This window comes from Lepisma saccharinum, chromosome 26 (assembly GCF_977018435.1).
Source record: "Lepisma saccharinum chromosome 26, izLepSacc3.1, whole genome shotgun sequence".
NCBI classification, from domain to species: Eukaryota; Metazoa; Arthropoda; class Insecta; order Zygentoma; family Lepismatidae; genus Lepisma; species Lepisma saccharinum.
The window spans coordinates 44,563,690-44,579,663 of record NC_139254.1 but is presented as its reverse complement, the minus strand read 5'-3'; the positions used below and the strand labels follow the sequence as shown (position 1 = coordinate 44,579,663).

The 15,974-nt window shown below is 40.9% G+C and overlaps 1 protein-coding gene across 1 annotated transcript in view; it reads left to right on the top strand.

Annotated features, from left to right (window-relative positions):
- The first annotated feature begins 6,030 nt into the window (after positions 1-6,030).
- Positions 6,031-15,974, top strand: part of LOC145979643 (uncharacterized) — a 29,315-nt gene continuing 19,371 nt past the window's right edge. Inside the window, exon 1 of the mRNA XM_083112608.1 lies at positions 6,031-6,116. Within this exon, the coding sequence (XP_082968734.1) occupies positions 6,031-6,116 (86 nt within the window). The remainder of the gene's footprint in view (positions 6,117-15,974) is intronic.

Genomic DNA, 15,974 nt, shown 5'->3' with positions numbered 1-15,974 from the left:
ATGGTTCTTTAACCCTATAGCAAAGGATTATTTTATTATTATCAGTATTAATTAAGACTGGTAATACTTTTTACATAAGCGTCATTACATTTGAGATATTGAGGAGGAACATGCTCTATAATACAGAATGTCTTATTACATTTTCTGGACGTCACTCCTGTCCCCTCTGTTAGCGAGAACCGTCCTTTTCAGTGATGAAAAGATTCTCTCGGGCTATCGACCAAATGAGTTGGGGAACACTTTTACAGACTAATTATCCTGAAAGTTATGCAAAATTCGAAGTTTCATTTACCGATATTACGTAAATAAAACTGTAAGGCGATTTCATAACAGGAGTTTTTTTTTTGTTATATACCGGGTGTACACAAAGTGTCTGACACATTTCAATTATTAATAAATTAGAAACTAATGGAGATACAAATAAACTGGTGGCAGTGATAGATAAACTCAAACAGTTTTATGTCCTGTATCAGCACACTTCAATATGTGCTCCTTTTGTCGCGCGGAGATTTTCAAGGGGATAATCGATTTCTTCCAATTTTCGGGACAGCATGCCGACTTCCACAGTAGCGATCGCGTTGTTTATTCTGGCTTTTAGTTCATTAATGTTGTAAGGTTCTCATCATTGTCGTCCTCTTTTGAACGAACGCTTTCTGGGAAGAATAATTGGATTCCTTGGACCCCGAGGGCATCCGACACAATCTCATTGGATTATTTTTACTCTGGGGCTATGTGGTAGACATTGTTTATAAGGCAAAAGTGATAAATAGGGAACGGAACTTTATGTACTAAAAAACTCAGAAATATTTTTTTTTTATGTGTCATAAATGTTGAAAATATGTGATAAAAGCAGGAAAATATGTGATAAAAATTTAAAAAAAAACATTTGGTAACAAATACAAAATATTACATGTATTTTAAACACCTGAAATCAGTTTCTAAATGCTTACCTCTTAGTGAGCTATTTCTTGGAAGAATTGCAGTGGATCACCAGTTTTTCCAAATTCTCCATTGTAAATCTGTTACGATTATCTGTAAAAAGCATCTTATATTGCGAGAAAGATCGCTCCACGTCACAAGAAACAATTCTTGCATATTTGAAGCACGAAATGCCACTAACGCTGAAGTTTTCCAAAGCTTCCTCTTCCTCTATACTTCACCTTCCAAAACACGTGCAATTTGGCACAAAGTTTGAAAACCTTGATTTTTCGCAAACATTTCTGTACATTTAGACATTAGCACTTGAGAGTTAGATCCAGTGGGGGTAATATTTTCCCCAGGATCGTAGGCGAGGCGCCAGAAGTCTGCCAGCGAGCGTGTTCAAAGACAAAACAAACATAAGACACTCGATATGAAAGAGGTGCGGAGAATAAACATTTTTCCTTCGAAGATTTCGAGGTAGCAGAAGTCAATGAGCGATTTTATGTATTTAAAATGAAAGTTCGTAAAATATGTATTTACATACAGAAAACTGTAAAATATGTGTTTTTATGTAAAATAAAATTTGCTGTGTTGACATATAAGGCTATGATCAGAATTTTGGCAAAAACGAGGGTCTCTTATCTTATAGCAGAAAGAAAAAATATTTTCCTAAAGTTCCGTTCCCTAGTGATAAACATATGAACTAAAAGCCAGAATAAAAAACCGTGAATGTCGGCACGCTGACCCGAACATTGGAAGAAATCGATTATCGCCTTGAAATTCTCTGCGCAACAAAAGGAGCACAAGAAGTGTGCCGATACAGGACATAAAACTTTTTGAGTTTATCTATCACTGCCACCAGTTTATTTGTATGTCCATTAGTTTCTAATTTATTAATAGGGGCGTGAAGTTTTCGTTTTAACGATAACACCGAAACATTGAGGAAAGCAAAATAGTGTTTAAAATATATTTGGGTAGGTAAAGGAGGCAAGTTTTCAATATCGCGAATTACACCATTTTTGAGAATAACACCGAATTTTACACTTTAACGCCAACAACGCCACGAAATATGCAATATAAATTGGGGATAGCACTTCTTTTGGTGTTAAAAAAAAGAACTACCTGAAGTGCTATTCTGTTTATTGTACAGGGTGGCCAGAAAGTCCATTTACACCTCCACTTATTTCATCCCTACATTAATAATATTTACAGTTAGTTGTCCAAAACATCCGTATGTGCACCTCCATGATCCCTGCACAGCTTGATACGCCTCCATGTCCATTGTTGTTCACCAAACACGGAAAAACGCGACAATGAAGTGGTCAACGCACAGACTTCATTCTACCTCCGCTGGCAGTCACGTGGCAATTCACGTGAGGAGCACTGTTGCCATATCAATGATCAGGATGGGAGGTAAAAATCTTAAATATCTTACATTGTTACACGCATATAGTTCGGGTGTAAAGGGACTTTCTGGCCACACTGTAGTCTAGCTGGTGATACTTCGATTCAAAAGACTTTATCACGCTTCATGTATTGCAGTTCGGCGCAGACATGACTGACTGTTTAACCTCTTCCTGAAATAAAATTCTCTTTGGGGGGGGGGGGGGTCATCTCAGAGGGAAAATTTCGTAGGAACCGGAAAATTATCAGGGAGAAGCACCTGTTGTGTTTCGGGGGGGGCGGTATTTTGAGGTCGCAGAGGGACTTTTTGGCATTGTTAGGGATATGTGATGTGCATGATTATGTTCAAAGATTTGGATGTTATAATTCAATAAACATTTCATATTTAGTGGCTGATAACATGAAATAGTTTTCCAAATGGAAGAACTGTGGTCATTTCTCACAAAGATAAGCCATAATTTTTTTGGCATTAAAATTAAAATTTGCCTACATTTTTCCAGAACTAGAACAATGTGAAAATCTTAAGCATAGGAGCAGTATAAATGCATGTAAAAATAGCACCGATTTAAAATTAATAACAACGAATTTTGCCCTAAACCGCGAGAAATAACACAATTTGAGTAAAAAATAACATCATTTTGAAGAAGGCAGTTGCCCCCCCCCCTCCACGTTTTGTCACTTTTGCTTCCACTTATGTATCAAGGGAAAGTACGTAAACTATATTTGCCCTCCAGTTTTGGAACCCAATCGCCGCCACTGGGTATCGGTAATAACAGATCATTAGTTGTGCCCATGCAAATGTATGTTCAGGCCAGATCTTTCTAGCAGTGGCGAATGCTAATGACCGATTGTAAACCAGGCACGTTCCCGCCAGTCGTTCGCGCCTTCTGAAACGACGCTGCCGCCTGCGTGGAGCGAATCGCGCGTGGACACACACACTTGCGCGTGTTGCGTGATGCAAACGAAGTGGCGGGGAAATGGCAAGGCCGGGACGGGATAATCATCGGGGGACCTGATCAGAATGCACGCTCAGGGAAGGCTGTGGGCTTGTTGAGCTGCTGCCACGATACGAGCGAACAAATTGCAAAGCTGCGTCCGGAAAGCAGAAACGAAACGCTCTACCTCTCGATAAGATATATAGAAGTGTGGGATTGGAGAACGGGGCCCATATATACCCAGGCAGGGACCAGGGGGTTGAGCCCCCCCCCCCCCCCGGTACTGCCGTCAGCTTCCTTGACATTAGGTAAAACTATTATAATTTGCTTGCAGCGAAGAGCGAAAATGTAGACAGCTCACAACTTTAAATAAGGATGAATCCACAGAACACGAACAGCAGCTATTACATTCAGTCATCTTGTTTATGAGCTGACGTCTAAGTAGCTGCCAGCTGGACTTAGTAAGTTCTTTCATAGGGGAGCTTCTTTATCTGTACCTTCACTGCCCCTGTTGCGACCTCCTGTTTAGACAGAAATCTGTGACTTTGATGTCATCGTGCAAATTCCCTTCGCAACTGCATCAAAGACCAACAGCTGTCAAGTTTTGGGAACGAAGGAGAGTTTCATTGCTTCAGCGGGAGGTGGAATGTACTTCATGCACTGTGATTGAATATTGTACATTTTTTGTGTGTGTGATATAAATATGAGGGTTGGTGAGTAAGTCATGGCAACCCAGTAATAATTCGACAATCGAAGGATGTATTAAAAGTGTGTTATATACAACTGAAAAGGTAACCATTATGGATATTTTCTTGGTAGGAATCATGAAAGAAACCCCAAGCAACCCTGTGACATACACATGTATTAATGTACAAGTTACAAAAACCTGTCTGATCCTGTGACACATGTGCACATGTTACAAAAACTTGTCTGATTATGACAAACCTTCGAAATAATCTCCTGCATTGTCCACAGCACGGTACCATCGATGTGGAAGACGTCGAATACCATCGGCAGCACATCCTGTACACCATTCCTGTTTCCCGTGCTCATCCAGTACAACACACAGAGCCATCTATTGACCAGCGGGTAAAGTACTCGTGTCAGGCTTCCTCCCGCAGTCTCCATTTCCGTCCACCTTTGCATATAATTAAAATATTACTGGGTTGCCATGACTTATTCCCCAACCCTCGTATCTGCATCATGTAAAGTAGTGTGAAGTGTGCAAGGGATAATTTCAGTATCAGTCAATTAACATTTCAAGAGATGTTTTAAAAGATGGAGAAAAATGTAGTATTTGTATGATATTTATAAATTTTATTAACTTAATTACCCCCACACACATAATTTACCTTCATTAAATACTGTTAATTTTTTTAAAAAATGGGCTTGATTTACAAAGCCACCCTGATATCTCGTGAGCCCTCCCTGGATATCACTTGTAACTACGGGCCTAGTGCCGTAACAGCCCGTGAGAGCCAGTGCCTACCTACCAAACGGCAGCCTCTCCAGTTACCAACCAGTTTAGGGGTGTTTCATGGTCAGCACGACGAACCCCCAGTCGTTGTTATTGGTTTCCATGACCGGGTTACGCTACCCATTCGTAGCTCCCCAATTTCCTCACGATGTTGGGTGGCCATCGGTACTACACAGGCCGAAATATCAGGAAAAAAGTTGTTACGCTTCCCCCCCCCCCATAACACCTGCGCGGTAAGGGGCTATAGAGAGACTGTGTAGATATAGTTACAACAATAAGAATTCTTGCTTCCTTGACCATATTGATGTTTATCGCAGGGGCACCGGCAGGGCAGATAAAATAATTTAACATTCAACTTCTAAATGCATTTTTCGAAAATATTTTGCAAAAAAAGTTTACACCTTGGCACCATGCTGCAATAAATGTGCATGACGCGGGGAGGGGGGATTTTTTATAAAAATTAATCAATCTCATGTCAATTCTGTGGACCCAAAGTGTAGAACCCAAAGTGTAGATTTTTCCTTAAAAATTCTAATCGTACACATTTGTCTTGATTTAGGGATCAAAAAGCCAGCTCATGATTTTTTTGGAATTCTGGATAACTGTGCGCTGTATCGAATTCAATTCTTAGTTATGCTTCTGAAGTTTCCAATGAGCGTCAACTTGACGTCATTTCCTACAAGACAACGCACCTGCACGTATCCACCTTGAGCAGACTCCAAAAAATCGCTGGACGACGAAATGGGCAAAACCGCAGGATATCAATTTCTTCCTTCTTTTTTTCAGGCGTGTTTCCCCCCTCCTTTAGCCACGTTCAGTCGGTAATATGGCCTTTTACAGCCTTCGTTCGACGTGAGATGGTTGTAATATTTTTCTACTCTCCGGAGTTTTAAGTCCGGATCACGGCTCTTAAACATCTTCATTTCAAGCAACACCTTCTGCGATCGAGTGGATGAAGACCCACGTGGCAGCTGCGTATTTTCATTCCAGAGATATTTAACTCATTCTCAGGATGTGCTCGTGGGATAATTGTATCTTTAACTTCATGTTAAACCCAACAAATAACAAAGGCATCCAGACTGCTGATTTTGGACTTTGCATAAAATGTAGAAATTGTTCATTCTTTTTAGTTTGTATCACTTTTTTAAGTAATCTAATGGTAAGATCATTGATTAAAAATAAAAAGTTCTTCCCTAAATACGTCCTTAATTGCATCCTAAGTGTTCGTAAGGAATGGTTGGCGTTTTGTATCAGTTCTTGAAGCTCTCGTTCAGGAAAACAAAAATAATAAACATGTTGGTGGACAATTTACTTTGTAATACTCATGCATCGGACTCTTCTAGCTGTGCCGATGCTGAAGGAAGCCTTGGGAACCGTTGGTAGGTTCGGCGACTTCAGATCATCCGCCTGAGCTCGTTGCCAGGCAGTGTTGCCAGGAAGTGCATAATGAAAAGTTTCATTGCTTTCGCGTGGAATATTATAATATAATTATCGGGAAGATTAACTTCTTTACGATCATGTAATACAGCTGTTGCAGCAAGCAGTGCTGTGTGCAAGAGGAAAACGTTACCTCAGGGAGATCTTTGCGTCAGTGTTGCCACAATGTGATGGCACAATTTCCCTCTGCAAGGAGCAAAATTTCCCTTTTTCGACTAATTTTTCCCTTAGACTAAAAAATCATAGGTATAATAATAAAGTTTACTTTAAGTGCTGATACTAATAATAAGTATTAGTGGTATCTACTATTTTCGTTGGTCCATGTTCTTATTTACGAAAAATGTTTAACAATGCGTACATAATCCAAGTTCGAACCTCGGCCAGGAAAAATGACGTAACAAAATAGAAATTTAAGTATGCATGCAAGCTTAAATTCAAAGGAATGGAAATAACAGCAATAAGAAATGTGAATATGGAAGTAAAACATAATATAATGCGTACTGTTGTCCAATATCTTCAAATTTCCCTGAAATTTTGATATTTTCCATCGAAATTCCCTTTTAGCTTAAAATTAGGGCCCAATTTCCCTGCAAATGTGGAAATTTCCCTTCATGAGGCAACACTGATTTGCGTTCGTCTGGCTTTCGGATGTGCCTGTTGAGTTGTAAATGACATGAAAACTGCGCAATCGACTGTACGTTGTTTTTCCCCGCGAGAGAGACGCTTGACCTTTTAATTCGCTCGGTCTGAAGCTCGCATTCCATTACGTACTACATAATCGAGTGCTTCTTCCAGACGTCAACAAGTTCGGAGTCCGCAACGCAAGAAGTCGCACGCATCCGTCATAAAACGCCGTTTATTGGCTGTTAGATTCTATCGTAGTCCGCGTAAATGCATGTAAATCAGCTTCTGCCTCGAATCATTTCTCCCCGGCCGTGTTGTCGTCTGCCGGTGGCAAGAGGCAATTGTGTTAAATGTCTGCAATGCAGCTGCAAGATGCCGGAGCGTCACGAGTTCTGCAAAAGTACATCTGGAGAATCAATGACGATCGCGAAAACTTTTGCAAGTCGGCCAAACCACTTGCTTCGGGGAACATGTGGAAAACATCATCCAGGAAGTGTTGCAACAGCATCGGGTTCCTTGGTGATGCGTTTTCTCAAAACATGCAGCATCCACTCATTGCAAGGTGTAGTTCTCAAATCCTATCGCTTCAACGTGACCTCAGAGACAGGACTGAAGTTGATTCAAAAACATATTCTAGCCTTCTTAAACCCGAAGGTTTATGTCTGCAGCAACACATCCCTTCCATCTGTTCCTTATCCTGGGCAAGATTAATACAATATTTTCCATCCTTACGATTTCCATCAAATCCATCTCAACGTTATTCCTTCAGCTTCGTCTGCGCCTTCCTGCAGGTCTCTTACCACCAGGCCCCCCAACAAGAATCCTGTAAACTTCTTTCCTCTCCCATTCTTGCCACATGGCCTGCCTACCAATGTATTCTTGATTTAATTAATCTAATAATATCTGGGCATGAATACAAATTATGCAGTTCTAAATTATGTAACCTCTCAATGTTACTTCTGCGTTTGGGATCGAACCAAAAACCTTTAGATTGAGTTGGGTAGTGTAATTATTCATCTTTCAGATGGTTATCACTCGCTTGGCCTAAATGTGATAAATGCAAGAGATTACATTTAAAGGAATGGCGATAGAAATTAACTTAAGTTAGATTTGGGTTCTTGTACTCTCCATGACTGAATCGATATTGGTTTAGAAAAGGATATTACTTGCCTTACAAATAGATGAAGATTATTCCCACACTTGTCCTCTCAAATGTCTCTTGTCTGACCTCCATGTCAGACATCAATCTCATCACACACCATGTCCAATATAATAGTTCTCCACCTCGCTTCTCTCTCACAATCCGCAGTCCTTACTCTGTCTCGTATTCTCGCCAACTGATCTCACTCCCTGTCAATTCCAACACCCCAAGCCGCCTCGTCTCCCAAGTCAATAACCTCACGTTTGCCTCATTGCTTATTCCGCATTCCTATCTCTGTTTCCTACTATGGTAAGAAAGACATAAGACTTAGTCATTTCTATCCAATACCTTGGGTACGATACGCTAGATAATAGTTTTATTTTCAAGAAAATTTGCTTTGAATGAGGCCCAACGAAAGTTTGAGCCGCCCCAGTGGCCGAGCTTGCTGTGTGGCAGACTCGCCACCAAAAGTTCCGAGTTCGAGTCCCAATCTGGATTGGTTGATTTGATTTGTTTCACTTCGCTTTTTTGGCTACTTTTTGGCTAATCGCGAAAAGGAAGATGGATGATGATATGATGAAACTGATGAAGGGACGCCCACAAAGAACACCCATGCCCAGGCCGTACACCCAGAGAACTAAATGCATCATATCGATTGATGCACCGGAATGCATCGATTGATGCACTAAAGTGTGTTTTATGGCTTCTTCAAAGAATCTGATTCACAAATGATGCATTTGGGTGCATATTTGTATGTCGTGAAAGAAACACCAAAATGCATCATTTGATTCAAGTGAGATTCCTTTCAGTCGAGATGCACTTCAATGCATCAGCTGATGATTTTGATTCATCTTGATGCGTTTTGATGTACCAGAATGCATCTTTCTTGATGATGAACTTAAACGTTTCATCTGAAACAAGGAACATCAAGTGCATCTCGACTGAAAGGAATCTCACTCGAATCAAATGATGCATTTTGATGTTTCTTTCACGACATACAAAAATGCACCAAAATGCATCAAATGCGAATCTGATTCTTTGAAGAAGCCATAAAACAACACACTTTACTGCATCAATCGATACATTCTGGTGCATCAATCGATATATGCATTTAGTTTTCTGCGTGTAACGCGTGTGATAAACATTCCATCCCGGAGGTTGGATCCCAGCTCAGACATGAGTTCTCTATGAGTATTTCTTCACCAGATCATCATTCATCCTCATCTTACAATTAGTCACAAGAGGTGAAAAGCGATACAAAATAAGAAAAACACCAAAACTTAATATTCCAACTTGCAAGCTGGCAAAAATAAATAAGAATATTTAATGAACTTGTAAGAATATACAAGGTGATTCAATGGTGTGGTGCCATCCATATAATTTCTACATATTAATGGACTTGCGTCAGGGGTGCCCATTCGCCCCAAGACCTATGACGCACTCTCCCCAAAAATGTAGAACATCCCCCCCCCCCCTTTTGGTGAGACAAAATTTGCGGAAGAATACAATACAGACATATTTAAACAATATATGTTTACTTTAGGTATTGTTTACAGTAAAGACATTTACATGTTTATTGTATGTTAACGAAGTTTTGACATCGATTGAAATGACATTTTACAGAAATGATAATGACTTCTGACGTTGCAAAGTTGTTGCCGCAAACTTATTGATAATTTTCTCATTTTGCACCACTTTCAAAATTGTTAGTGTGCTGAACCTTGTTGTTATCAGTTTGTCTGCTTCACTAACCTTGTATTAATTTGTATTAATGCGAACATCACGTCCCCTCCTTCCAAACCGATATTAAAGGCATAAAAGGGGGTGTTTCACTTCAACCCCATCAGCCACGGGTGGGTAGAAAGACTGTATGCAATAACCATAACTGAAAATCAATAACAAGTCAATCAAACGAAACTATCCCCTCCTTTTTTTCTGTGAACATATTTAGAATTGGTAGCTAAACTATAAAATCTTTGTCATGAATCTCCCCTGACGTGAATGGAAGTAATGCATGTTACACATCGCGTCCACCATTTTGGATCCGCCAAGATTCACACAACTGCAGTTTATAATCATTATCTCCCTTTACGGAAGAAGAAGTATTAAAATTTAATTTAATTTGATTTAGTTTATTTAACGTCGCTTTTCTTCCACTTGTAGCTATTCGCGACAATGGAGTGAATGGTGATAAGATGACAATCCCAAACGACAGAGCCTCGTTAGCCTGCAAAAAGCAGCCCAAGGTGCACTACGTGGAAGAGAGGCTGACAGTTTTATGCCTTAAGTGTAAGTCACTCCTTACACCCTTCAAATGTCATTTGAAAATATTTTTCTTACATCGTAGTGTTAGAACCAGATAGACGTAACCTCAATTTATCAAATTCTAGCTGATTAGCCGGCATTGCCCGGGTATTTATTTATCCCAATCTTGTATTAGACAGAAAAATAATGAATTCTAACTATAGTGTAAAATGTAACTAATTTTAAATGTGATCGTGAATGTCACCAATTAGCTTAGCGACTCCGAAAACTATGATTTCGACACTAATCTAGGTCATTTGTGGCATTTTATTCTTCACCCCCTCTCACCCCCCATGCCGATAGCTGATGAACTTGGAGTTGAATCGCATTGGGAGTGTCAGGAAAACTATGGATTCCTCTCGCAACCCGGCCTGAATGTTAGACAACCTGAGAAACACTATCGTTGTGTGGATTGCATAGAGTCACGGATGTCTGTTTGTGCGGAATTTAATATCGGTGGTTCTAGATTATTTTTACATGTCACCCTAGGGGTGCCGGATATGTCTTAACCCCTCAGTATTTATTTATTTCCAGATTGCAAGTGATACGTGTACCAAGTTTGGTTGAAATTGCACCAGCCATTCGAGAGTTATGCCGGAACAAACAAATATACATACTCGCACACACACACACATACATCCATTTATATATATATATATATATATATATACAGGAGATAGGAAATAATGTATTCTTAGGAATACGTCTGACTCTTAAGAGTCATTAAATTGAAGATACGTGACTCCACCTTACTGCTAAGGATTAGAATTGGAGATGTGTGGATCTGACTCCTCATAGGGCTCTTAAGAGGAGTTTGTTTAACCAAAGCTGAAAACAGCATTTTTGGAGTTGCGTCCCTCTGCTTCTCATACATGTCTCAATGCTGTAGTATAGCCTTATACGTATAAATATGCATTTAATATTCCAAGCGCGACGCCATGCTTATTCTCATTCTAGCCACGACACAGATAGATGACGTCATAAATACGCACGCTATGACGAAAGAAAAACGGTCGCGTCGCGATTTTGCAAATTAACAGACAGGCTGTAAAATTTTAACGGTGGAATAACATAAAGTTTACGGTAATTTGTAACAGTTTACTGTGTGCGATAACTTTACCGAGTACGGCGTTTGTCGAGCGTTCCGGCGACATATCCTGCTAGAAAGTGCAGCGATGCGAATGCAACGCCATCTCGGTGGCTCCACGCGAACTCCGAACAGAAGAAGTCGAATTGTAGAAATACGAGATTGCGCCACCATCCGCGTGGTATTTCTTTCTTTCTTTGAAGAAATTCCGTGTCCAGATATTTCGCCTTATCTTCGCTCGGCAACATTATGAGCTTCCTGCCGCTTGCGTGCTGTTCGCAAGGAAAGGCTGAAATAGCCCTTATTTCTACAGCCGAGACATGCGATACCATTTTTTTTCTGTCATATATTAGGGCTGCTGGTCTCCAACTTCACAGTCGACGTCGCCGTGTGCTGTCTTCGTCATCGCCGTTTCTTGGAACATTCTTCGTGTATGTATGCTTATATATATATATATATATATATATATATATATATATATATATATATATATATATATACACGCCAACGACTGACTTTAAAGGATTGATTGATTTAGGGTTTCAAGTCCACTTTATGCACAGTAAGGCTAATTGGGACTGGACCTACAGTTTAAAGTGGGATCCGAACCACTACATGTGCCTGCACCTGGTATCGAACCCGGGACCCCTTGATTACAAGGCGTCGACGCTACCACTGCGCCATCGGGGAGGCCACCCCCTGATCCAGGGTTGCACATTATTATAGAGTGGGTGAAGCCCAGAGTTATGCAGGGACATTCCTGAGGTAAAAAAAATCACCTGAATCACCCACCCAGGAATCAGACCCGGATGCCCCGCGTGGAAATAAGACGTCTTGCTCAATGGACCTCCGCGGCTCTTCACAAAGACACACATACACATTTACATTTACGTACATTTTCGCTATAACGAAATAAATATATTGTCTTGGTTTAATCACTCCACCTGAACATCGACCTCCCCGATGACGCAGTGGTAATCAAGGTGTCCCGGGTTCGATACCCGGTGGAGGCACTTGGCACAGTGGTTCGGATCCCACTTTAAACTGTAGTTTCAGTCCCGTTTAGCCATACTGTGCATTAAGTGTACTTAAAACACCAAATCAATAACAATGCACCTAAACATAGGGCCTACTTCCGTGGCGGAGTGGTTAGAACAGCGCGCTACGACGCCAGGAGTCCCGGGTTCGCATCGCGTCCTGGTCATTGGTATTGTTTTATTCTAATACTTCCCTATTCATTTCTATTTTGCTGGTTTAACGTCGCTTTCTTACCTCTTGGTTCAGTCACGACGATGACGATGAGATAATGGGACAAAGACAATGATAATGCATGCATACTTGGCCACAGTTCGAACCTCTGTTCCCTGACTTCCTACGTGGCTTGTTACACCTACCATTCCGCCACGGAGGCGCGCTAGTCTCTTTACAATTTCAACGTAAGCCGTTAATTATACATAATTGAATGGATGATGATTATGATATGATGATGATTATAATTGTGTGTGTGTATATACGAGGTCTGACAATTAAGTTCGCGAACTCTGCGCCGTTTAGCGCTAAAGGCAGCATTAGACAAGCAGCTCTCTAAGATTTTATAACCTTGGTATTTCAGTGTCTCACAGCAGTGTTCGCGTTGACGCGTAGTGGATATGTGCTGAGTGGCGTGCATTGTTGTTTGTGCTGCTGTGTGTGCGTTGTCTTGAAAATGACAGCTGGAATTAGAGCAACGAACAATCATCAAATTCCTGGTGAAACTGGGCAAGAGTGGAAGTGAAATACGGGAATTGTTAGTGTAGGTGTACGGCGAGAATGCCATGAAGAAAGCAGCAGTGTACTATTTGGGAGTGCTGCAAAGGTTGCGTGAAAAATTGAGACGCAAACGACCGGAACTTTTCGCCAACAACTCTTGGCTCACGACAATGCACCTGCGCACACGAACTGTCTGTATGGGAGTTTTTGACCAGGAAACGAATAACTTTGGTAGACCACTCGCCATACTCACCTGAGCTTGCTCCCAATGGCTTGTTTCTTTACCCGAAGATCAAACAAGTTTTGAAAGGAAGACATTTTGATGAAATTGAGGCTAATACGACGGCAGCTCTGAAGGTCATTCCAGAAACAGAGTTGCAAAATTGCTTCGAAGCGTGAAGTTGGCGCTGGCTTCAGTATATAGCTTTTCAAGTCGAATACTTTGAAGGTGACACAGTGCTATTCAGCAATAAGGTATGTGGCATATTTTGTAGGATACGTTCGCGAACTTAATTGTCAGACCTCGTATATATAACTATATTCTACATATAGATACACTTACATTCAAGGACGTATGTCTAAAAAAGCTTTATTCTTTTGTCTTTCAGGTTAGTATGGAAGGTGTTAAGCAAGGCGATGGGTGTTTGACACATGTGAACGGTGCCGTAGGTGAGTACCTCAGAAAATTTCATCGACATCTCATAAATGGCAGACATGGTAATGTGACTGCGTTTAAATTCATTGAATTTCACTCGAGACATTTTCGATTCTGGAGATAGCTATCTTAGTTGTTAGTTTTGGAAGCAGTGCTGTGTTCATGAACTATCAAGATTTTTTTATGGCACTCGGTGCTGTTGTGTCGAGTGCAGGAGAAGATGGCGCAAATAATTTCCCATAAAGGAATCCTAATACGTTTATGAATTTAGGGTTACCTTCGATTATCTGGATAATTCTTATATTAACGCAAGTTCTGATTCAGGCGAAGTTTTGTTATAGCTAGGGACATTGAATTTTCGCGATGCGCGAAATCATAAAATGTGAAAAAAAGATGCAATTTTTAACATTCTGGACGTAATTACACCCCCAATGATGAAATGTGCATGAGTTTTATTCGCGAAGTAATGCGAAATGTGTGCTTTTCCACGAAATGAACGCTTTTTCGCTAAATAACCGTGAAATATCATCAAATTAAGTAGAAAACACGCAAAAACCGGCAACCGAGGTTGTGCGCGCAAACTGTCGATTTGTAACGAAACGTTTGCCTATAGTTTCGTACCACTTGCAGCTGAATAACGTTTTATCTTCGATCACATCAGGAAGACGCTGCAAATTGGGATTTCCCATGCACGTAATCTCAGTTCGAAAACTTCGCTCCCTGTCAAGCTGCATTCCTTTCTTCCCCCAAATGTCTACTCAACTTCCAGTTTCACTGAACTTGCTAGCTGTAGCAGCGATAAGATTAGTCTGTTTTTTTTTTCTAGTATATACCGCTGATCTAACATTTTATTTACCGCTTTCCTCAGTTTTTATTTACCATAAAAATGTCTCCCTAGTTATAGCGTAGGTTCTCCACGAACTTTTAATCAGAGTGCCTAGACATAAAACATGGAGGAAGGAAACTTTCCATACTGCAACTCCCAGACTCTCACTCATACAACGATCACTATTCCATAGGCTAGAGAATCAGTTCGATATCATCCCACTTTTATCACCAACACAGGAAGAAAACATTGTCAGTTCTGGACTTTTAAAGTAGTGCAGGTGCCCGGGTTCTGAAACCGAAAATGAGGCTCGGTGAGGCTCGCCTTAATGGATTTCTCTCGTAAGGCACGAGCCTCATTTTCTCGCAGTGTTGCCAGCTCACCCCAAGAATATTTCACCATGATATTTTACAAGCGAAGCTAACCTACGAATGGGAGTTGGCAACACTGGCAACATCAATTGCGGTTCAATATTGCCAACTCACCCTAAGAATATTTCACCATGATATTTTACAGGCGAAGCTAACCTACGAATGGGCAACACTGACTAGTGGAGGTGGCCGGGTTCTGCAATATTAATTGCGGTTCAATATTGCCAACTCACCTTAAGAATATTCCACTATATGATATTTTACAGGCGAAGCTAACCTACGAATGGGAGTTGGCAACACTGGCAACATCAATTGCGGCTCAATATTGCCAACTCACCTTAAGAATATTTCACCATATGATATTTTACAGACGAAACTAACCTACGAATGGGAGTTGGCAACACTGGCAACATCAATTGCGGTTCAATATTGCCAACTCACTCTAAGAATATTTTACCATGATATTTTACAGGCGAAGCTAACCTACGAATGGGCAACACTGACTAGTGGAGGTGGCCGGGTTCTGCAATATTAATTGCCAGTGTTGCCAACTCACTTTAAGAATATTTTACCATGATATTTTACAGGCGAAGCTAACCTACGAATGGGAGTTGGCAATACTGATTAGTGGAGGTGCACGGGTTCAAGGACATCAATTGCCAGTGTTGCCAACTTATTCTAAGAATATTTTACCATGATATTTTACAGGCGAAGCTAACCTACGAATGGGCAACACTGACTAGTGGAGGTGGCCGGGTTCTGCAATATTAATTGCCAGTATTGCCAACTCACCTTAAGAATATTCCACCATATGATATTTTACAAGCGAAGCTAACCTACGAATGGGCAACACTGACTAGTGGAGGTGGCCGGGGTTGCGTCCGAATCAGCAGCAGATGTCACCTGCACCGTTACATCCGGGGACTCAGCCAATCTCTGTTGTCCGAATTTGCGGTAGACGTGGAGTCGGAGGGAAGAGCAGAGAGGCGCGACAGATGCATGCTGGCGCTGTGACGCTGCGCTTGGCAGCCATATTCTAATTT